Here is a 24,811-nt window from a genome sequence, read left to right as displayed (position 1 = left end):
TTCTGTCCTGGCCGGGGAAACAGAGGAAACTTCTTGTGTACTTCCTCAAATTGATAACTGTCGAAGGATGGCGGTGACGGCTGAGGGCTGAGCCTGCTGCAGTCCTGATAGAGCCAGTTAGCCCCGAGGCACTGATCCATCTACTTAAAACAGATCTGAGTGCAGCATGGGCAGCAGTCTGTACTTTACACACGTCTCTGCACATCTGAGGGACAACATGTGTCAGAAACACTGGAGAGTGGCAGTGGGAAACTTTCTGGTTTCACTGTTATCTCTGATCGAAACGCATACACAAATCTGTCTCTCCTCCCCTCCTACCACCGATGGACCGCCCCTCCCCTCCCCCCTCCTCCTCCCTCCCTCCCCTTCTCAGCTTGTCAATGGTTCAGGCGAATTTTCGGGGGGGTCGGTCTAAAGTGGCGGGCCTGATAAGAGTGTTTGTCTAACACTCTCCATGTCAAAACACTCATCTATCTTCTCTGTATCTATCCCCACCAGAGAACAACGGACAGACGCTGATAAAATGGCTTTCCCACAGCCGGTGGGGGGTTGAGAGGGAGGTGGGGGTGGAGGGACGGGCTTGGGGTTATGGAGGGGAGGAGGGAGCAGGAAAGAGTGTGGTTTGAGGGGGGAGAATAAAAGGGTGTAGTAGAAATTAATAAAAACAAGTGATTAAAGCAAGGGTTGCAAAAAGTGTTCAGCTGTCACAAAGCACCTGGAGCTAGTGGGCTTTATTAACCACCAAGCCGCTTCTGGCACACTTCCTGCACCAGGCCTGGTTGTGCCACACTGTAACCGGTCCTACATGTTGACTTTCCCTTGCCCCAGTGCATATGAGAGTGTGACACTGATGCCAGAGGCAACAAGAGCTGACCCTACCTGTTGTGCTTGGGTCGGGTTGGGCTGAATTTTTTATTGAATGACTCAATTTGGTTGGAGCTCAATTTCACAAATATTTTGAAAAAAATCATACCCATTTGTTAGAATACTTATTAAAAAAGGAACACGTGGGTTGTTGGGGTCTTGCTTTCTGACACATGATAGTTGTTATGTGGACCAAAGTGAACCAGGTTCATGTCGGGTCAGAGTCAGACTTCTGTCCCGGGTCAAGCGCCAACATGACTCCTCAGACAGTCTAACCTGCTGCAGAGTCTGAAGTCCAGCCAGGATCCTATCTCCTGTCCCATGAGGCCTTACTTCGGCCACACTGACCTCCTTATCTCGGCCCTCCATCATTGTCCAGTCTGCCTCTGAACCATTGGCCACTCTTCATCACATGGTACTCTTATCAGCATGACCAGCTCATTTGACCCTCATTTGGAAACAGTGCGGGGACCAGTGAGCCAACACAGATATTAACTTATAAACAAGACAACACAAGCATTCGTTTGTCAGATAAAAGCTGAACACATGTTTTCCTATTCCTTTCATGATGACGCATCATATCCAATCATGTAAGCATGCTTTCAGGACAATTAAAAAAGTCATTTGTTGTTGTGGCATAGCCTATACAGTTCTGGAACAAAACAAGAAAGCACTGCAGCATTATCAGTCTCTCTGGTTTGACTATTTAAAGGTATGTGTTTGAGTAAAATGAACCTTCTTTTATTTTATTCTCTAAACTACTGACAACATTTCTCTGTTTTGGAATTCAACAGACGCTGGCATGGAATGGCTGCCATCAGGGGTGGGGACTCGAGTCACATGACTACTTGACTCGAGTCGCATATTTTTGGACTTGAGACTTGCCTGACTAACATTGATACAAGACTTGACTTGAACTTGGTATTCATGACTTGAGACTTGACTTAAGTTTGAGACAAAATGTAATATTTGCATTTGTTTTTGTATTGAGATATTACGTTTAGTTTTTTCGAAATGCGATTGGATTATTATAGCGCCATGCGCGCAAACCTGGCAACCCGCTAGAAGACAGGAGTGTCAGTTAACATGCCAGCGGCTAGCGTTACTCCAAAAATAGTGAAGTTTGGATTCAAGGATTATGTTGTCGATGACACTAATAAGAAGAGAACAGCGGTATGCAGGGTCTGCAGCATAAAGATCAGTGACAGGACCACCACAACATCCAACTTCATTCGTCACTACAAAAAACCCCACAGAGAAAGGTGCGTGAACGTGTTGTGTTAGCTAGAAAGCTAACGCTAAGTTTAAGCTACGTTAGACATGGTTTCAAATCGATTAAGCAAAGAGAAGACAAAACGGTTAATGAACACTAGAACCGCCAAGGGATTCATTTTGACTAACCCTGATACTGACGGGCTGTCAGGAGAGGGGGAGAGAGAGAGAGAGAGAGAGAGAGAGAGATGCCCTGTGTTATTATCAGAAGTTACTGTAAACTTTTGAATAATGTAGTTCATCTACTTTTAGTAGTTTGTTTAAATGTTTTAATGATGTTGTTTTTGTTTGTAGAAGTGCATCATTCCTTGATTTATTGTAAAATGAATCTGAACTTTCTGATCTGTTATGATGATAAACTGAAGCAATTTCTAAATGAACCCAATTAAGTGAGTTTTAAATCGTCCTACTTAGTTTAGAAGGAAATGATGAAGAGGAACAAAGTAATGATTTGAAAATGATATCTATGTAGGTGCTGACGCTGTCGGCGGTTCTCGTGTTAACAGACATTTAAATTAGATATGTGTAATGGCAAATTCCAGGTAAGAAAATCGTATATGGCATTTGCCTTTTAGAACAGACTTTTTGAGTCCTCGCTATATCGTCTGCAGTTCTAGGGTTAATATGAATCTAATATGATTGCCATTGGTCTAAATTAGATTTCAAATGATTAACTGTGTATGTAATGAAGATCATAGTGTGGGTTGAATCCATTTCCATAACCACTGTCTTTTAACTGATTGAAATGCGGACAATGGGCTTATTCATCAGATTGTTGTATGCCTCGACTTGCTTGACCCTCACCACAGAGACTTGGGACTTGCTTGATACTTGTAGGTCAAGACTTGAGACTTGCTCATGACTTGCACATGTAGGACTTACTCCCACCTCTGGCTGCCATACATGTAGAGATTGAGATTCAAGAACAATGTGGAGCGGTCTCTTCAATCCAAAGACACCTGTTGGCCTGCCAGCGAGTCAGTACCACAACAGAAACAAACAAACAGGTACATTCTACAAGAACATGTAGGATATATGGGTTGCTTTACAGTATACAAATATATAAAAATGTTTAAAAAACATATTTATGAATTGTTTTGCTCAAAATACCAAACAGATCACCCATTCTAGCCATCTAGATCACCCCTCTATTTCAGCCCTGATACTAAAGGGCTGATTCTGGGTCCGTAGCTGTAAAAAAAAAAAAGCTCATGCAGGAGAATTCTACCCAGACACGCAGCTCAATGTTGCCGTGACTAAAAGCCATATCATGTTAAAAACCACTTCAAGGATTATTTCTGAAACAGTATGGAGCTCAAACTCTTTTTCTCTCTCGGGTTTACCACGAGGTGAGTTCCTTTTTATATCCGGCTTCTTTACACATACTCTCTCCAATACAGGTTAGCTCTGAGTGTTAGCGATGTTGCTAATGTAAGCCTTTCTGATAGGGCCGTGAGCGTAAAGCCAGCCCACATTTCCGATAATACGTCATATCGGACGTAAATCTGGATCAGCTCCGTTGTTTTTAGAGATGTGGGTACGGAGGAAAAGAGAGGGTTTTGTTTTCTGACACTTTGTGAGTCTCCAGTCCTGACACACCGGAGACACATGTGTATCTATAAAAGACAAAGAAAGTACATGTTGCATGATAGGAGACCTTTAAACACCATTGCTAATAGCACTGTCAGTTTGTGGATAGGGTCCACATGTACTTCCAGACTGAATTTCAACAAATGAAGAACTGCCACGTTATTGTGGACAGGCACTAATTTTGTAAGCGGATACATCTTGACCCCGACCCTGTGATGTTCTGACTCTTCATAAAGCCCACCATCAGGTCAAAATGTTCATTTGGCTGGTCACTAAATACTGCCAATCTATACATGGACTTTGTAATTATTGAATAATTGCATACTCATGCTGAACTAAAATGGTGAACACGGTGTGTAAACATCGTGATCCTGTAGGAACGGATATTTAATGGCAGCACCAACGACTGTTGATCAAGCCGTTGTCAGGGAGTCTTTTTAATAAAGCACTGTCTTTTCCTGTTAGTAGAGAGAAAGTGCTATCGTTGCACTTCCACTAGTGCTGCTTGCTAATCCCAGCAGGTTACCTGTGTCGCCGCGGTTACATGAGGCCTCCAACAATCCTAATCTCTGTTAATTACCCCTGCTGCCCACCAGACCTGCATAATAACCCAGCGCTCCTTGTCGATATGGCTGCTACTACCCTCACTGCTCGATATGATAATACCCCACCACTGTGCTGTGTGTGCGAGCACAGACACACACACACTTTCTGTGTGCTGGATGAACCGTACAAGGCTGTCCAAATCATCCAGCGTCAGTATTCACCGGTATTCACACAGCCTCACAGCTCTCACAGCTCTCACACACACACACACACACACACACACACACACACACACACACACACACACACACACACACACACACACACACACACACACACACACACACACACACACACACACACACACACACACACACACACACACACACACACACACACACACACACACACGCACACACACACGCACACACACGCTTATCAATATGGACGCTTCAGCACCCAGACCTCTTTGCCGAGCCAACACAATAAAACAATCATTCCACCATTCATGGAATGACACAATTAACTGATGAGAGGGGTGGGGCGGGAGAAGAGGGGTGGGGGGGAGAAGAGGGGTGGGGGGGAGAAGAGGGGGGGGGGGAGAAAGCAGCTGAAGGTAGCAGCTGTTTGCTGGTGGAGTGTGTGCAGGGGGTAAATGGGCCCGGGGCTGTCCGGGTCACCACCCTCGCACATGTGTCATATGTTAAACTGCTGTGGTTCTTAATATATATGATAGTTGGGTCGTCATGCGTTGCCTTTACTTTAGAACAGCAGACCTCTCTGAGCGGCTACAGGTGTTCGGCATAGTGAGCGTGCGTCTGCTCCGACCAGAGCTGTGGCTCCTCCCTGTAACGAGTCTGACCCCCGACCTGCCCCGTGGCACGGAGCCGTTTCTTAACCCGTGCATAACCATACCATGCATGTGCATGAAGCCCAGCTATGATCCGTCATCATTACATCGTTTACAGTGAGATGTACTCACATGTGTTCTTTAGTGTGCAGGGCAACGGAGATTTAAAATAGCAATTTAAAGGTTGGATATTTGTAAAAAGATGATATATTAAGAACTTTGGATGTAAATACATTTATTTGTAGTACTTTCTATTTGTATTGTGTGATTTGGTGGCATCAATGTGTGTACTTCATACAGTATAGCCCTTAAGGGCAAATCATGAGATCCTCAACCCCCCCCCCCTCGAACCTCCACACATCTAACCCCAGTGTAACCCCCAGTGTAACCCCCAGTGTGACCCCCAGTGTGACCCCCAGTGTAACCCCCAGTGTGACCCCCCAGTGTAACCCCCAGTGTGACCCCCAGTGTGACCCCCAGTGTGACCCCCAGTGTAACCCCCAGTGTGACCCCCCAGTGTAACCCCCAGTGTGACCCCCAGTGTGACCCCCAGTGTGACCCCCAGTGTAAACCCCCAGTGTAACCCCCAGTGTAACCCCCCAGTGTAACCCCCAGTGTAACCCCCCAGTGTAACCCCCAGTGTAAACCCCCAGTGTAACCCCCCAGTGTAACCCCCAGTGTGACCCCCAGTGTGACCCCCAGTGTAACCCCCAGTGTAACCCCCAGTGTAACCCCCCAGTGTAACCCCCAGTGTAAACCCCCAGTGTAACCCCCAGTGTAACCCCCAGTGTGACCCCCAGTGTGACCCCCAGTGTAACCCCCCAGTGTAACCCCCAGTGTGACCCCCAGTGTAACCCCCAGTGTGACCCCCAGTGTAACCCCCAGTGTGTGTGACTTTGGATCAGTACTGAGTTATTGTATTTGGTTTGTCACGTGACCGACTGTTCTATTGTTTCATAACTGTGTTCACTCAACGGATATTATACAGATTACCTTTATTATTGTATACTTGTTTTTGTAATGAGTGATGCTGAAAATATAAATGATAACAAAACGCTCCCAATATGTCCTTCCTCAAACAGGTTGCATTACAACTAATATAACAATTTGGAGCAGACCATGTTTAGTGAACAAGCTTGTCCTCCTGAGATAATGATCGTCTACAGTAACTGCTGAGCTATCAACAACTCCTTAGCATGACGCGTCAGGTGTCATGCTACTTCAGACCTGACCTAAAACTTGCCCCTCGAGCGTGTGTATCACATCTGGGGACATTCTGTCTTGAGGGTTTTGAGCTACACATGTGTGATACCCCCTACCTATGGGCCAGGACAAAGATGCTTGTGTACGCCTATTCCTAAACACATACTGGACACATACACCACATTTCATGATCATTGGATACATTGTTGATGACTCAGGAGCGTTTCCTTCTAAGCCCTGCCTATCTTTACCTACAGTAGCTTCCATTGATGGCAGCCATGTTTCTGGCACGTGTGTGCGTGGGCTCAAACTATAACAGATAATGTCAACAGAAATCACTGTAAAAGTTGAGTGATAATGAGGCCATCATAACACCTCATCATATTGATAAGAATGCATGTTTACCAACAAAGATAGAAATGAAAAGTACTCTATACATGAGCGTTACTGAGCGTTACTCTACACTTAATTAGGTGGATTCATTCTTGTGTTCTCAGAGGATACAGCGATACGCTAACGGCAGTTCTACAAAGTGACCCATCTTTTAGATACATTTGATTTGTAGCTTTTCTTTTTGGTGGTCATCCAGTGACATCTGTGTGTAGGCTCTTTAAGAGTAGTTTATAGTTTATTAGGATCCCCATCAGCTGGTGCATAGCAACAGCTAATCTTCCTGGGGTCCACAAATAACATAAAACATGACATTCGACAGTACATTACTAGACAATGATACAAATCGTTTACGGCGTCAATTTTCCTTCAAACAGTGACTTTCATATCGACCATCACACAGCTTATTTTCTGATTCCCCATTTCCTTGGAAAGGAAAAAAAAGAAAAAGAAAAAGAACAATAATAATAATAGTGATTTTCCAAATGTCTCCCTTCGCTTCTTTTAGAGTAAAAACAAACTAAACAAATACAATCCTCATCATAACTGTGAAAGGCTGTGTGTGTGTCTATGTTAGCGAAAGTACCATATCCCTGCATGTGTTATATGAATCGGTGTAGAGGTCTAGCAGTGTGTGGGCTCAGCGTGTGCAGGGAGTCACTCATTAGGTATCCTACCTGCTCGTCCAACAGGAACACACCGTCTGCCTGGATATCAATGATGGAGAAAGATGGAGAACAGGTGTCACCCTACACTGATGTTCTTCTCTATCCGGCCTAATTGATTTGGAAAAAGACTATTGTGATATCAAATGAGCACATCGTGGCGGAGCTATTGATTTTTTGACACCACACAACAGGAAATCTTTATCTGCGTGTTACTCCGACCCCGCGCTAATAGGTGGGGTTTAACCTCTGCTGAATGACACATCCCAACGCCTCCACTTTGCAATTCTGTAGTTCTCACGGGGAAAACAGGACATGATGTGTTTAATGTAATCAAATATGGAGTTATGTGTTTTACACATGTTGGGACACCACCTTAAGGCAACTAAGGCATATATTTGAATTTCACTTGATCCTGATTCAATGTGAAATACAAAACACCTTCTGTATGTACACCTGGAAGTGCCCTTTAACCTAGCCTGAGGACATCGATGGCCGTTGGTACTGCAGCCTGTGACCTGCTCCATCCCCGGGTCATTTAAAACCCGCTGCGTCCTCTCTTCTTGTCGGAGTAGCTCTCCGGCCACCTGCAGAGCTACAGTACGAGTCCCACGGCCCACGCAGGCTTCAGACGACTCTCTGATAACCGACCTCTGTTCTTTGAACGAAACCACGCCAGCCTCAACACTTCCAGTCGCCTGCACTGCTTGCCGACTAGGAGCAGCAACAGTTCAGCAAAGAGCTAATTGTAGTAAGCAAGATAACTAATTGAATCATTGATTTTCTCTGATTAATAATTAACATCCACCAAATACTCAAAGGCTTTATTTTCATAAGGACCAGAGTTTAAAACTGCCCACACGTTGTGCTCAGTCTTTATAGCATAGTATTTTTGATTCAATGTCAATATTAAATATATGGAGTTCTGCTAAACATATGTATGTGAATCAAGTATCTGCACTTCTTTAAAAAGTCTGTAAAGATTAGTAAAAGCATCTTAGGAATTGTAGTGTTTTGAAAGTAAGTGATTTACTTTTCAGTTTTTTTTTACTTACTACTGTATATGTCTTTCACGAAGGATGGCATGTTAAAGTGATCATTAACAGTAAACAATGCATTAGGTCGTGTGTTTGGTATCCTGTATGTTTCTACAGCTTTATCCATTTATCAGCCAAGTCTAAAACTTGCATTAACAAATCCGACCTCACCTTCTGCATTGATGGCAACTCACATCATCTCCAATGCTGGCTGATAAAAGGCCTGACTCCAACAACATCCGTCTCTCTTCTCCCCTCCCTCCCCATGATCTCCATGGTCCCTGGAGTCCGGCGGCACGGCTCAGCGGTAGAGAGACGTTTCTGGGATAGGCATCTACTGCTCAGGACAACGCAATCATTTCCATTTTACCCTCTGTTGCACAGGCAAGATAAGACACCTGCGTAGCGCTGCTAATCAGATGAGCTTCAACAGAACTTTATCATTGACATTTACCACTGTTTACCCAACTAATTTCTCTTAACTGCACTGCTGAACTTTTATCTACCACATACATACACCACCAGGAAAGAGCAAGAAGCAAACATGCAAATTCCCAAATATGCCAAGAAAGATAAAATGAGGGGGAGAAAAGTAAAGGCCTTTTCTGTTCAGAGGACCAAGGAGGTGAGGCAGAACTAGTGAAAGGGTTGCCTTCTCACTGAAGACAAACAAATGCAAAACACGCTGACATTCACAGGCACAAACTTCATTCTGCAGATCAATCGCCCGACTGCTGGGGAGAGTTATCTACTATTACATCACAATGTGTCTGCAAGCACGTGAGGAATTGAGTCCATCGTTTTCCACCCGGTCACACGACACATGGAGGGTGCATCCAACACCCAGTTCAAATAGTGTGGTTCTAAATGTGCCACCCTCACTCAGGTCACCATGACAACTTGATACACAAGTGGATACACGTGTTCCATGTTAATGACCCCATGCACAAGCTGGAAGTGTGGTTAACAGCGCCACCACTAGTCCCGCTCTGTAATTACACTGTCTGTAGCGACAAAAACGTCCAACACATGTTTGTCGCTCAAGAGGCTAAACTTGGTCCATCGTTGTGATTCGTTCCCGATAGCAGTCTGTACTGAGGTTAACATTCACGATGTTTAATAAAGAAAACAAACAAACAATAACAGGAGTAGAACCATACCGTCAACTAAAAGTCCATGTTCAAATCCTAATGATGTTGGACTCTCCCAAAGTGACAGTCTTTGAGTGCATTGCCCCCTGCCCACGAAGCATGCATCGTGTGCAGGGAGACTACTGTGTGTCTGTTTCTTTGTGTTCAGTAGAATACAGCTCAAACTCAACCGTTTCTAACACGGTGATGACTTGAGGACACAGAGTGGAATTATTAGGATTCATTGTAATATAAAAACATGCACGTGTGCGCAACCCAATAAGTGTGTGAGAGTGCACGTACGACACGAGCCCAGCTGCCTCACACCCCCACTCCCATCTCTTCCAGCCCCCCTCTCCCTCTGCTGTAGTCACAAATTGAAAGTGGAGACCTTCTAGAAACTATCCCTGATAATCATACATCAATTAATTAGAAAATGTTTCTTGACATTCTCCGCGCACAGACGGGAGAGGAAAAAAGACTGAGGCAAAGCCACAAAATTAATTGTACGGTATGTGACTCCGATAATTAATTCAATCATTAATTCATGTCTGCTTTAACAACTCCTTCTGGCTCCCACGAAGAAGGACATTTCAATCAGGCCGGTATCCGCAGCATGGCCGAGGAAGAGAACACGGAAAAGTTATAGAGTGATAGGCGTGTTCGACACACTCGGGGTCATTTAGAGGTTCATCAATTAAACGGACCGGAGCCAAGACAGCAGAGAGAGAAGCGACAAACAGATTGAGACTTTGGAGGGTCCATATCAAGAAAGAGTAACATTGCAAATATGAGCATTCTATACAAGGAATACAAATCAATGAAGCTTAAATACCCATGCTTTCTTTTCTTTGTCTCCCGTATAGTGCACTTAAGTCTTTATATTGAGTTGGACAAGCTGAACGGTTCATTTGGAACCAGGGCTTCTGGGTAAGGGAACATGTGGGTACAGCAGGCTGTTCGTGGCACATGTGGAAAAATACTGAAGGTTTTCTTTACTGCCGCTGTAGACACACAACCTCCTTCAGACTTGGGAACACAAGATTGTTGTCTATTAAAGGAAGGAAACTGGTGAGTGATAGATACTGTAGAGGACACAGAGAGAGAGACAGCACATGATAAGAGAGAAATGGAGATAGGCCAATGAGCAGAAAGTTTGAGACGAGAGAGTGTTTATGAGCTATAACTTCTTCTTGATCTTCTGTCCTAACTGAGGACACACACATTAGACACTCCTGATATAGTGTTAGTCTTCAGCGCCACAATGGATCATTTGAAGCCGGGCTTTCATTTGACCAGTTAGAATCAAAGAAATACGTCACACCAGTGTCCGGTGCTGACTAATGGTGCGGCTAAAGACATGTTTAATAACAACAACTACAAATTATAGCAAAAGTGGGTTTCCATTTTGTATTAACTCAACTGTAACATGCAGTGTCCCCTAATAACTCTTTGACTGGCATGCCACGCGGACTCCATCGCCGGTGAAAGCAAGGGCTATAATAAGTTGACATTTTTTAACATATATTTGTTTCAGGCATTTTATTGAGATAATAAGGTATTATCTTGAAAACATGTGTGTATATTTGATTTTGTCAAATGTTGACACCAGTTAACAGACACAAACAGACACAAACGGACACAAACGGACACAAACAGACACAAACGGACACAAACGGACACAAACGGACACAAACAGACACAAACGGACACAAACGGACACAAACAGACACAAACGGACACAAACGGACACAAACAGACACAAACAGACACAAACAGACACAAACAGACACAAACGGACACAAACAGACACAAACGGACACAAACAGACACAAACGGACACAAACAGACACAAACGGACACAAACGGACACAAACGGACACAAACGGACACAAACAGACACAAACAGACACAAACAGACACAAACGGACACAAACGGACACAAACGGACACAAACGGACACAAAGCGCTGTAGAGAGCACATTATTCAATGGTTTTAAAGAAAAGAATAAATGGAACTAGAAAATTCAGAGAAATGTTGACTGTGACTGAACCTTGGGTGCACGTCCCGATGCTAACATTACCCCCGCTGATTAAGTATTAATAGCATTAGTTGTATTGTTAAGGTACAACAAAGAATATCCATTCATTTTAGCTCACTTTTATCTGACTATTTCAACTGTTTATCTGTGACATTTTTAGATTACCACCGGATTTAGTTACCGACCGACAGGTGTGTTCAAAGATCAAAGCGTTTCCCCGGCAACGCCCTGCCAGTGAACGAGAGACAGCCTGTCAGAGAATGTATTGACAATATTGTTTTGTATTATTGCTTTTAAGTAAAAAACTGTCACTCCAATCAGCTAAATATCCCCCCCAGAGTATTTAGGATACCAGATGAACAGCTGATGACTCTCGTGTTTGTTATATGTGTCCGTTTGATTACATGAGCATATCGGTGCGGCCGTGACACATGTCCTTACATTATGATCACCAAATGATGTATGAAGAGTGAACATTGTGGCCAGCCGAGGAATAGTTGGAAAGAAACTCTTTAATTTGACAGCTCCTCTGCCCTCTAGCCGTGATGTCACGCACTCAAAGGCTTCACGAGCTCTCCCATACACACCCATTATAAAATGTGTGACATTTTCACAAAACGTAAGCTGCGACTACGTGAGAACCGTACTAGCTATCAAAATATATCCAATTACTCTAATAAAGTCCATAGTCTCGAGAAACGTTTAAACTTGTAACTTTTGTTCTACGTTAAAGTATGTGGAATCTGTATGGGGTCAAAGTGGGTTGTTTTTGAGCTCTGTTCAAATGGATTTCCCATTCATTCCTGTGGGGCAAATAACAGTTTTCTGCGATTTGCGTGAAAAGGGTTAGGCGAATCTTTTATAAAAGACACAGCAACCCGATCCCGGTCATTCCGCACGTTTTGAGGTGTTTCTTGTGTGTTTCGTGTCAGCGCTGCCAGACGTGATGCAGGCAGGTGCTGCTGCTGCACACAGAGAGCAGGCTGGGCTGCAGCACTGGAGACTGATTACCAAATATTACGAATGTATTCATGACACAAAATCATGAATACTGTGGTCATGAATGTTTCACAACAGGACAACTTCTAGTTTAATAGACACATAACACACAGTTGTGATTATATGTGTAAAGTGGTTTGTTCCATCAGCCAAATGAAACCCTTATAGTTCAGCTCCTCAACGTGATTCAAAGGAGAAACCGGTTTGCTGTAAGCATATTAACGCTGCGGCGCGGCTGCTCACAGGAACCCGCACGTTTGACCACATCACACCAGTTCTGGCTTCGCTCCACAGGCTTCCTGTCCATTTCAGAGTCCATTTTAAGATGTTATTGTTTGTTTTTAAATCTCTTAATGGGCTGGCCCCAGAGTACATCTCCGACCTCTTACAGGTGTACACCCCCTCAAGGGCTTTGAGGTCGGCTGATCAGCTGCGGCTTGTAGTCCCAAAAACAAAGAAAAAGACCAGGGGAGACCGAGCGTTCTCATCGGTAGCCCCCAGGCTCTGGAACGACCTGCCCCCTCATGTTAAATTGTCGCCCATTCTTGAAGCTTTTAAGTCCCGCCTAAAAACCCACCTCTTGTCCCTCGCTTACCAGTCAGTCAGTCTGACCTATGTCATACCTGTGTGTATGCTTTCACTGTCTGTCCATAGCCTTTATGTGCCTTGTATTTATTCTTATGTGTGCTTTTTTATCTATTCGTGTAATATTATATTTTATTATAATGTTATGTTCATTGTGAAGCACTTTGGCAAACCCTCTGTTTTTAAACTGTGCTCTATAAATAAAGTGGATTGGATTGCATATCAATGTGCTAACACACACAGTCGAAGAAGACGTGCCTTCGGTGCTGCGTCATGTTTAGGGCAGCAACCGGAAGTAGATCTATATTACCTGTAAGTATGTACTTCATTAGAAAATATTAACATAAAGTACTATTTTGCAAGTTATAAAGTATAGCAGACTTACACACTATTGTTGAAACATAATAATAATTTGCTCTAATATTCCACGTTGACACACTGAGCTGATTTCTTCCCACTGGTTAGAGAAGAAACGGCGCGTGCTAAGGAATTGTTAGTGCTACAATATTATCTGGAATAATGATCATATGATTATTACAATATTATTCTATAATAACAAATCAGTCGATCAACAGTAACCACCGAAATGAAATGACAATCATTGATTAAGTTGAAGTTCCTGTCTCTTCCTTGGCAGACAGCGAGCTCTACACTGGACCACTAGCTTCATGGACTGGAGCATTGAGACGGATGTGACTTTAACAAAGGTAGTCGTTCTTTATCTTTGGTAGAACCAGAACCAGCGGGTCCAACATGCATTCCTGCTGACCCACATACAAGAATGTTTCTTCTTCTTCGTGTGTTTATGGGTCCAAAACTGCTGCTGTACTCCGAGGTGTCTCCCTGACAAGACAAGCCCTCTGGACACATGACAACCAATCATCATCCCAGAGCATTGTGATTGACAGGTGTAAGTGCTTGCAGGGACTCTGTCCTCCTGAGAGACATGGAAGTCTGCTGGCCGGAGATATGGAGGAAGGTTACAGAGAAGAGCGTGTGACAGATGGGTGGATGTGGAGCGGCCCTGCCATGTGACCGTGTCCTGCAAACACACGAGGGATAAGATGTGGCCCAATATTAAGAATGTGCTGTTAGGTCCTGGACAGTCATCGTCCACACAGTGGCATCGCAGCTTTGCACTGAATACAGTTTGCCATCGTTCCAAAGCTGCGTGACCAACGACACCCCACTTAGAGCACGGCAGAGAGCTGGTGGAGAGCGGACGCCTCAACGTGTTCTACGGTCAACACCAAACTCACTTCTTATCGTATCCCCCATCCTTCTACCTAGCCTCACCAGCTGTGCATTCACTCACCTCTCATTTCACTATCTCAATTGCCCCTTGTAAACCCCCCCCTCATGTTGGTGCTTAAACCTTCACCCCTCTTCTTCATTAGGTATCTCAGCACGCTACACTCAAAAGGGTCCTTCTTTATTCCAACCACTTCCTCAGTAGGTCCTTTATCCTTCCTCTCCTTGATAAGCACTCTCACCCTTCATCCTTCCATCCCATGTTCACCCTTTCTTAATGTTCACCTGGTGACTCTGGTCTCAACGTGAGAATAACCCTTCTTTGCTCCTGATCAACCACACACACACACACACACACACACACACACACACACACACACACACACAACACACACACACACACACACACACACACACACACACACACACACACACACACACACACACACACACACACACACACACACACACACACACACACACGGCTCTTTAGGCTTTAACACTGTCTGAGGGGTGAACACACATTATGGCAACTGGGATGGTGGTGGGGGCCACATCATTCATGTACTGGCCAGCAGGGGGCCACAGATTCACCTGGAACGCCCGCACGCGCACACGCACACACACACACACACACACACACACACACACACACACACACACACACACACACACACACACACACACACACACACACACACACACACACACACACACACACACACACACACACACACACACACACACACACACACACACACACACACACACACTATTTAAATAATCATACGTTGATGAAAGCAGCTTTAAATACTCTTTAAAATATATTTGGTCAAACGCCTTAGATATAAAACGTGTTCACGAGTTCGTGCAGTGTGGAAGCAGAGGATGTGTGAACTGCAGCCGGCAAATGACGAGGGATTACTGTGACAGCCATTTGCATATCACACATTTTAAGCAGCGAGGGGAATGTTGAACCCTCCAGCCTGCAAGGTCATTGCAAAGATAGGTTTTTTTCTTCTTTCATAATTTATATTGCATATCATGCAGTATGGACACACTGTAGATTAAAATGGTGGCTTTAGCATATCATCCGTGATAGGGACCAGCTCACACACACACACACGTTTTTTTAAGGTGAACTACATATTGGAGTAAAAATAGAAAATTGCTGAAGCCTATCATTGCTTTAATTCAAAGGTATTTTTTATTTTCATATCAATGGAAGCCACAATGTTGTTCCACTGTTTAATGCTGAATCACTTTGAACAGTAACGACTGTGACAAGAACTATTTGAATTAATGATTTGAATAAATTAAGAGATTATTATCATAAGGTTAGAACACAAACTGTTCATGGAATTGGAAACTAGAAATGTCAAATCTAGAAATAATTGTATTGCAAAGAATATTATGTTTTACTTTTTAGTAACTAGTAATTATTTGTTCAATCTTTTAGACTTACAAGTCTGCATGGAAAGTAGAAGTTTAAGATACATACTGTATGACCCACTGTGACAGAAAACAGCTCTAAGAGAAAGAGGGGATAGACTAATGTATCATGACATGAGGAATAAGGGAGGGAAGATGAGGATAAAAGGGAAAGATGGCAAAGGGGCAGGGTCCGGCTGGAAGCTGAGCCCACTGTGAGCCAGCTGGAACACAGTGGGCACACTGTGGCCGCTGCATCGGAACATCTTACACTACGGAAATAACAAAGCAAATATCTCTTTTGTTATTGAGCGAACTTATAGCCATGTATTTCCACCAGTCAAGGGTTAATTTGTTCATCAACAGAACATTAAAGGGCAACTATTTTGATGATGGATTTATTGTGTCTGACTGAAGGTGAGCATTTCATGCTTTTCAATCTATTTGAATAATCAAGTTGAGCTCTAAATTATATTGAGCATTTAGACTATTTTCTAACATTTGGTATAAGGGAAAAAAGAAAATAATATGCAGATTCATCTGGTTGAAAATATTAATTGCTGCAATCATTTCTACAATAATCACCTCTCATAACTTATAAACTTAAAGATATTAAATATAGATGCCCATGACTCCATTTTTGTATTTTTGAGATGGAAGACAAAGTGCCAGTGAGGCGAGCAGGCGGTGGAGATGTGCTGTAATCGGCAGGGATGCTGGACTTCTGGAAGGATTGTCTTAAAGCAGCCGGACCCCTGAGACCCCCCCTCACAGAGTCTGAAGGCACCGCACAGAGGAACCAGTGGCATGCCAGCTCTCCCACAGCAGATACAACTGTTTATTTCCATAGCCGCTGATACAGCACACACTTCTCCCCTCGTATGTTCCTGGGAAATGTCTGATGCATGGGGAAGACATGTTGTATGAACAAGAGCACATTAGCCAGGGACTCCAGTCCCACTGTGACGCAGCACCGAGAAGAAGAAGAAACAATAAGAACGGAACAAGAGGGAGAGATGCATGCAGGGGGAGGGGGAGGCTGTTCGTGGGGTTGTTAGTGGTGATGGAGAGAGCAGAGGAGGAGAGGTGAATGGATGGAGGGAGGGGGAGAGAAGGAGGAAGGGGAGGTGGAGGGGGGGGGGGCATTGACGATAAGAGAAAAATTCAGACCGGTCAAAGTTTCCTTTTTGCCAATCGTGCTCCTGATAAAGACAGCGCCTGCTCCGGAGCTGATAGAGGGGCTATCTCCCTCCCTTACTCTCTCTCCCCCTCCTCCCTCCCCCTTTCCCACTCACCCAGCAGTTAGTTTGTGAGGAGGAGAGAAAGGAGAAGAAAAAACAAGAGCAGAGGGCCCTATCAGTGCGGCATGATGGTGCTACCATCAACCAGCCACTGCGCAGCAATTAATATCGCTCCAATTACTGTTAAAGGGACAAGGCTGGGACCGCACGATAATGAACACATGCTCTCTCGCCACCATAGGAATGAAGACACACACACTCAGCACTGCTCACACACAGCACAGACATGCATACGACGTACACAGCTTGAAAAGGAAATAATGCAAGATAGTGCGGTAATCTCCCTGCATTGTTTAACTCATTGAAGTCAACAGACAGAGAGAAATAAATAACCAAACAAACATCGATAAGAGAAGAAATAAATAATAAAATTATGGCAATTTACTCGTTATCTCCTCGTTTTTCTTACGACTTGAATATATTTCCCCCCAACCTGTCACATCCACATCCCCTACAGGGGGACAGTAGGACCCCTGAAGAGGCAGCAGAGGAGCCCCCGAAACGAGCACAGACACACAGACTGACAGCATGTCAGCACTTATAATGAAAGTACGCTGAGTGGAGTATCCCCGTATCTCTAGGAATAACACTATTCTGAATGCAATGCAAGCATTCAGAGGCTCCCTTCCCAACGACATGGAGGGTAAGGGGGGAGGGGGGGTGTAGCATGTCCAACTGTCATGCCAGGGTCTCAAGTTTGCAGCCTGTTAAGTTTTAAGAATGTATTTATTTTGTCTGATTTAATATGTTTAGTTGCTCTATGTCCATTTATTAAACAAATAACTAAATTCAAATGTCTCTCTTTAAATGGCATAACACATAGCGTGGGGTTTTGCAGAATATCAATGTCTTTGCAATAATTACGACTAATCCAACTGGTAATAATTAACAAGGACACTGCACAGGTCCAGCAGCTGGTGTGCCTAATGGCGCTTTTCCACTGCAGCACGGTTTACGCACGCGCACACACACACACACACACACACACACACACACACACACACACACACACACACACACACACACACACACACACACACACACACCACACACACACACACACACACACACACACACACACACCACACACACACACACACACACACACACACACACACACACACACACACACACACACACACACACACACACACACACACACACACACACACACACACACACACACACACACACACACACGTTCTCACTCCCATCCCGTCACATATTGACGGACGGTCAGGGCCCCTCCCCGTCACTATATTACGTACAGGGTACCTCTGGCCCGTCAGGCTTCTACGGGCAGGGCGTCCCATAGACCTTCATTGCGGACAGCGGACCCCTTGCCCGTCAGGCTTCTACGGGCAGGGCGTCCCATAGACCTTCATTGCGGACAGCGGACCCCTTGCCCGTCAGGCTTCTACGGGCAGGGCGTCCCATAGACCTTCATTGACCACGTGATCAACAACAATGGCCGACCTTCGTGTTATTCTCGGTGGAAAATGCCTATTTTAAGGTTCATTTGGCCATTAAAATGCGCTTTGATGTCATTTTATGCGAGTAATGAGTTTTTATATCTGATTATTTGTGCAGTACATGTACATGATGTTTAGTTTGCTAGTTATGACGAAGATTACTGAATGTGTACACATGGTTGCTAAAGTTTTTTTGGTGGAAATGTGTTTTTTCACAGCAAAGTCACCCTCTGTACTTGGACTTATTGGGAGAGAATCTAAAGGCAAGAACATCCCATATATTCATTGCCGTCTGTGAGGAAAATACATGGGGCTCAGAGCCTCAGGATACTGAAATCTGTATTTTTTAAATCTTTTTTTCCTTCTAATTTGTTATTCTTTTCAAAATAACACACTGTTATTTACTCACCAATAACACACAATTATCCTTGCTTTTATTTATTGGTTTAATTCCATAATCTCTGGCTTTTTTGGCGTTCGTCAGGAACTGAATTTCAAAATAAAAATAACCGGAAACAGACATAGACATTTCGAGCGATTACCCAAGATCCTCAGCTACGCTGATTGGATGTTTTAGCCGCAATGCATGCTGGGATTTGGTGTTTATATTATATGAAATCCGGAAAACATTTTAAAAGAATAAAATAATACTTAATTCCGAGTGCTCTTGCCTTTCTCTTTGAAAGTCATCACATAACGGCATTGTAATACACGGTTCGGCTGCATTACATATTACAGATCTGCCGTAGTTCTTTATTTAGAGAGCCCTGATGAGAAGACCTTTGGAAAAACTGAAGAAATGCCGCAGAAACTGAATACTTGACTTGGATCATAAATATATTCAACAATTAAACAACATCTTCGATTTCTCTTCACACAATACGTCTCCTTGCAGTATCAACACTAATTCGGCTGACTTTTACATTTGATCTAATTCATAGATAGGTTATATTTACACCATAACGGTGCACAGCTGATAGAAAAGGACTTGTAGTTTTTAAAGATATTACTGATTTTCTTTGATTGAATTTTGAATGTAAGAATGTAAATACTGAGTCTGAAATAGTATAGCAATATGCTGTAAAATTATGTGAAAGCATGAATAAAACTACACATCTTCAGATGTTGTAAATACAAGTGTCTGTGTGTACCTTGTGTGCACCGCCTAGTGGTTAAAGCACGTTATTGAATTATTGTTTTTATGTGTTATATTTGATTAAAAAAATATTAAGAGTACATATACTTTCATAGGGGGAAAGTAGAAGGTCTGTGATAGAAATATAGAATATAAAAAATCAAGAAGATACTATAAGTGATCTCTACAATAAAACAGTTTAGTGCAGGATGTACAAAGATATTAATAGGAGGAGGTGCAAAACAGAAAAACGGATTAACCTTTATTTAAACATTAAATAACAGATTAAGGTCTTCTTTTAAATAAGAAAAAAACTTTGGGGGTATCTATCTACAGATAAATATTAAGCCTGACAAAGTACTTAACGTCTAATATATTGCTTTCCTGCAATGTTAACTATGTTGAAGCACTTATTTTAACTGATATTATACACATTAATTATACTCTTATGTAGATAGAATAAGAAATGTGCAGAATATGACAGTTTAATGGTGGAGGTACACACATATTGATAGATGTCTTGTAATGCACTGTTGAGGAACCTGTGACCCAAGTTTTTCATTCATTGCATAACTACACCGTAGTTGTGTATGATATGTCAATAAACCTTTGAACATCTTGAAAGGGATGTGCAAAATAGCCATAATATACAGTCTTTAATTAACTATTAGTAGAGAATAACGAGTAATGAATATACTTTATTACTTGTTTCCATTCATGTCAATTGCAGATACATGTTTAGTCTTCTCAAGCACCAACTATCAAATATCTCTCCTGATTGTTGGCACTTGACAATCACCTTACCTGAATTTTACTCAGGTGTAACTAAAGTCTGATTTAAGGGTTGTTTATATTTCACATCATTAATCAGAATCTGCAAAGTAACTCAAATAAATGCAGTGGAGTAAAAATACCAGGTTAACCTCTGAATTGTAGTGGAGTAGAATTACAAAGTAGCAATGAGCTGTCATGTGGGTATATATTAATGCTATATATTAATGCTGCGCATTATGGACACAAGCGATTTTCACCCATGTATTAATTATATGTTTTACATTTGATAACACCAATGTGTTTAATACTGGCAACTTCTAATTGTGGGAAAAACGAAAACGTTCAGTAGAGACGTCCCATAGAACATTTTGCGAAACACAATAGTGTAGTGTGTAGTTCTGGGGGGGCGTTCGATTCCAGTTTTGGATAGTCTGGCGTGGTTTTGTTCCATTTCAAACAGCTGTTTGACGCTCGGCGTAACCTTCGCGCACTGCCACTCCAACATCCAATCCCAGACCTTGAAGAGTAATCACTGGGACTGTAGTCCTAAACGATAGCTGGGGATTATGGGTAGTGTAGTGTCTTCGGCCATCCTAAACTCAAAAATGTTGACAATCGCAATGATGCTCGAAATGTCCCTTATAGGCCTACGTCTGTTTCCGGTTATTTTTATTTTGAAATTCAGTTCCTGACGGATGCCAAAAAAGCCCGAGATTATGGAATTAAACCAATAAATAAAAGCAAGGATAATTGTGTGTTATTGGTGAGTAAATAACAGTGTGTTATTTTGAAAAGAATAACGAATTAGAAGGAAAAAAAGATTTTAAAAATACGAGGCTCTGTGCCCCATGTACGGCAACACTAAAGGTCTACAATAAAGACCTAAATGAATATTTGGGATGTTTTTGCCTTTAGATTCTCCCAATAAGTCCAAGTACAGAGGGTGACTTTGCTGTGAAAAAACACATTTCCACCAAAAAAACGTTAGCATTCATGAAGTAATCTTCGTCATAACAAGCAAACTAAACATCATGTACATGTACTGCACAAATAATCAGATATAAAAACTCATTACTCGCATACAATGACATCAAAACGCATTTTGATGGCCAAATGAACCTTAAAAATAGGCATTATGAAGGTCTATGGGACGCCCTGCCCGTAGAAGCCTGACGGGAAAGGGGTACCCTGTACGTAATATAGCGACGGGGAGGGGCCCTGACCGTCCGTCAATATGTGACGGGATGGGAGTGAGAACGTGTTGCGAGCGCACACACACCCACACCCCCACCCCCACACACACCAGCGGCAACATGAAGGGAGCCGGAACATGGACACTGGTGCAGAGCAAAGCTCAGGTGACAGGCTGCTGCTGGATACACACTACACCTGCTCGACTGATTGATGTTTTAAGTTAAAGGTGGGGTAGGTCATTCACTTCAGAAACACTTTTTGTTATATTCCATGGAATGCTCTTAACATCCCGATAGGAATGAATATCTTAAATGCTTTGACAAAAAATCCATTACAAAATGTCACTGTGGAAGCCGTAGTACTGTAAAAAGCACGACCAATCATCTGAGCCGGCTAAAGTAACTGGATGGCCTACCTGCCTGTCAGCCTTCATCTGTGCACAAACTGATCTCGTGCCCTCATTGGTCATGTGAGCGTTCGTGTGTGTTGGAGGAGGGGCTCTGTGAGGAAGTCTGAAGGAAGGGGCAGATTTTTTTCGGCTGCGTACTTTCAGATTCTAGCGCACTCGGGCTGGTTTCTCCAAAATGACCTACCCCACCTTTAACTAAAAGCTAAGCTGACATACTTGTATTTACTTTTCAAAACAAATGTTGTAAATAATAGCAATTTCAGTATGAATGATCACCACACCATTCAGTATTGTAAAAAGGAATGCTTCTGTTTGGTCAATATGGAAGGTGAACAGCTGATGTTTCTGTCAGCAGTTACACTAAAGGAATCTCAATCCTTCAGTGAAGCAGATCAAGGAATGGCTTCAGACCCAACATGATGGTTCACTTCTTTTTGCGTCAGAACATCTGTTTTGGTTAGATCTAACCACGGAATGACTGACCTGGCCCCCTCCACCGCAACACCTCCTCTTCTTCCTCTCCTTCCTCCTCATCCTCCCCGCCGCTGTGTGTTGGACCCGGCTCCTCTCTGCCCTCGTCTTCATCACCGGGGCCTAGACCAGAGTCCTGCGTCCTGCTTTCTAGATACACAAACAGTCATATTAACAGACAGAAACATATAATCGCCCCAAGGCAGCTTTGTGTGTGTGTGTGAGTGTGTGTGTATATGTGTGTGTGTGTCTGGCGTGGATGCGTGTGTGTGTGTGTGTGTGTGTGTGTGTCTGGCATGGGTGTGTGTGTGTGTGCGTGCGTGCGTGTGTGTGTGGGTGCTTGGGCTTCATGTATGTTGATCAAACGGTAACATTACTTTAGGGTCTTGTAACACGACACCTCCCCACCCAGAATGATCTGCTTCTCAAGAAATGCGGAGTATTCTCAAACACACTGTTTAGTTTGCCTTGTATCTCTTTCATTCACACTTCATCAATGCCCACCATCTGTCCCTCTCTTTCTTTACACTGTAGGTTGGCATTTTTCTTTCCTTCATCTTCCTCTTCTCCTCTATCGTTCCATCTCCTCCCTGTGCCCCCCCCGGCCTGTCACCTTCAGCAGAGACAGAGGCTGCCTGTGTTCCTCTAATCACCATTGATATCCCTGCCATTGATCCAGCTGATTACAGTGCCTCCTGCCTGCCGATCAAAGAGATCCACGTGGGTTGACGTGTGTGTGTGTGTGTGTGTGTGTGTGTGTGTGTGTGTGTGTGTGTGTGTGTGTGTGTGTGTGTGTGTGTATGTGTGCGTGTGCGTGTGTGTGAACCCTGAACTTTGACTGTGCAGCTGTTATCAGCCGCTCCATCACACTGCGGGTCCCTCCCTATTATTAGCAGGACTCATGATTATTCAGATGAGATGAATAGTTACATCACAGACTATTTGAGAACATCTTGTTCTCTGCTCTTGCACCATCATCACCATCACCATCACCATCACCATCATCATGCCAAGGGTCCAGTAGCTGAATCCATGGAAACACACATTTCACTATGAATATCCCAAGAAAAAGTACGAGGGAACTATTAAATAAACTAGAAGTTTGATTTAACTGCAGTTTAAATGATTGACATGACATGATTACAAGATGTGAAGATTAAACAACAGTAATTTTATTGTAATTTATTTTTATTTATTTACTTTTTCAATGTCATACCAAGCAGGTATGAGTGTGTTTGACTGTCTCTAGAAGGGGGGCGGTAATTAGGGGCAGTTCATAAATGTAAACATGACCATTATTCAGTTAAAACGAGACGCTGCGTGCGCACCTCCTAAACCGGAAGCTCCGGTCCGCTAACCATTATAATCAGTTTATTGCGTTTATCAGGGCCGTCCCTGACCAACTTGAGGCCCCACGTAAAGTTATATGATGAGGGGCCCTCTGTTTTGCAAGCGTCAACGGGGGGGGGGGGGGGGGTGCTAGTGGAGCCTCGCAGCGGCGAAACCGTGCCACACTAATTGTGCCGCATAAGCGGCGCACCTATGAGGCCCCCTTAACAGACCCCCGTCTGTTAGCTGAGTTTCTTCCCGTTAAGTGGGTATGCGGTAGGGGTGTAACGGTTCACAGAAGTCACAGTTTGGTTGGTACCACGGTTTGGGGGTCACGGTTCGGCACAACAAGAAAAAGCAAAAAAAGTCCCAAATGCGTAATTCCAGGTTTGTTGTTATTTATTTTTGAACAGTAGTGCAAGTTTCAGTTTCAAAATAAGGAACTCTGACATTTTGAATAATTAACTGTATTACACAGTTAAAAACAAACCACACACAGCACCACACACTCAGATGGCCATATTATCTATACTGGCTGATGTCAAACTAAAAGGTTTCATCAAGCTGTAAAACTAAAAAGGATGTCTTGAAAATATGACATCATAAATAATATGTCTCCTTCCCAAACCCCCTCTTGTCCTCAGCCCCCCCCCCCCGACAGCACCTCAGCCATCTGCACAAAGGCCGTGTTTACCCTTGCATTCCCGCTGCGATAAACAGTGATAGCAGCCGATCGATACCAGCCATAAACGGCCAGACCATGTGACGGCCTCACTCTGCCGTTATTAATGTAACAGTTAGAGATTAGATCTGCATCATCAAATAAATCAACACACACACACAAGTAGACACAAGCACACACAATCCATCT

The 24,811-nt window shown here is 43.4% G+C and overlaps 1 protein-coding gene across 1 annotated transcript in view; it reads right to left on the bottom strand.

The window, feature by feature from the left end:
- Nucleotides 1–24,811, bottom strand: part of zfpm1 (zinc finger protein, FOG family member 1) — a 111,467-nt gene that overhangs the window by 28,529 nt on the left and 58,127 nt on the right. Inside the window, exon 3 of the mRNA XM_034085248.1 lies at nt 22,624–22,761. Coding sequence (XP_033941139.1) covers nt 22,624–22,761 — 138 coding nt within the window. The remainder of the gene's footprint in view (nt 1–22,623; nt 22,762–24,811) is intronic.

The sequence above is a fragment of the Pseudochaenichthys georgianus genome, chromosome 6, assembly GCF_902827115.2.
Source record: "Pseudochaenichthys georgianus chromosome 6, fPseGeo1.2, whole genome shotgun sequence".
In the NCBI taxonomy this organism is placed as follows: Eukaryota; Metazoa; Chordata; class Actinopteri; order Perciformes; family Channichthyidae; genus Pseudochaenichthys; species Pseudochaenichthys georgianus.
The sequence above is the reverse complement of the archived record's forward strand: the minus strand, read 5'-3'. Positions and strand labels throughout refer to the sequence as shown.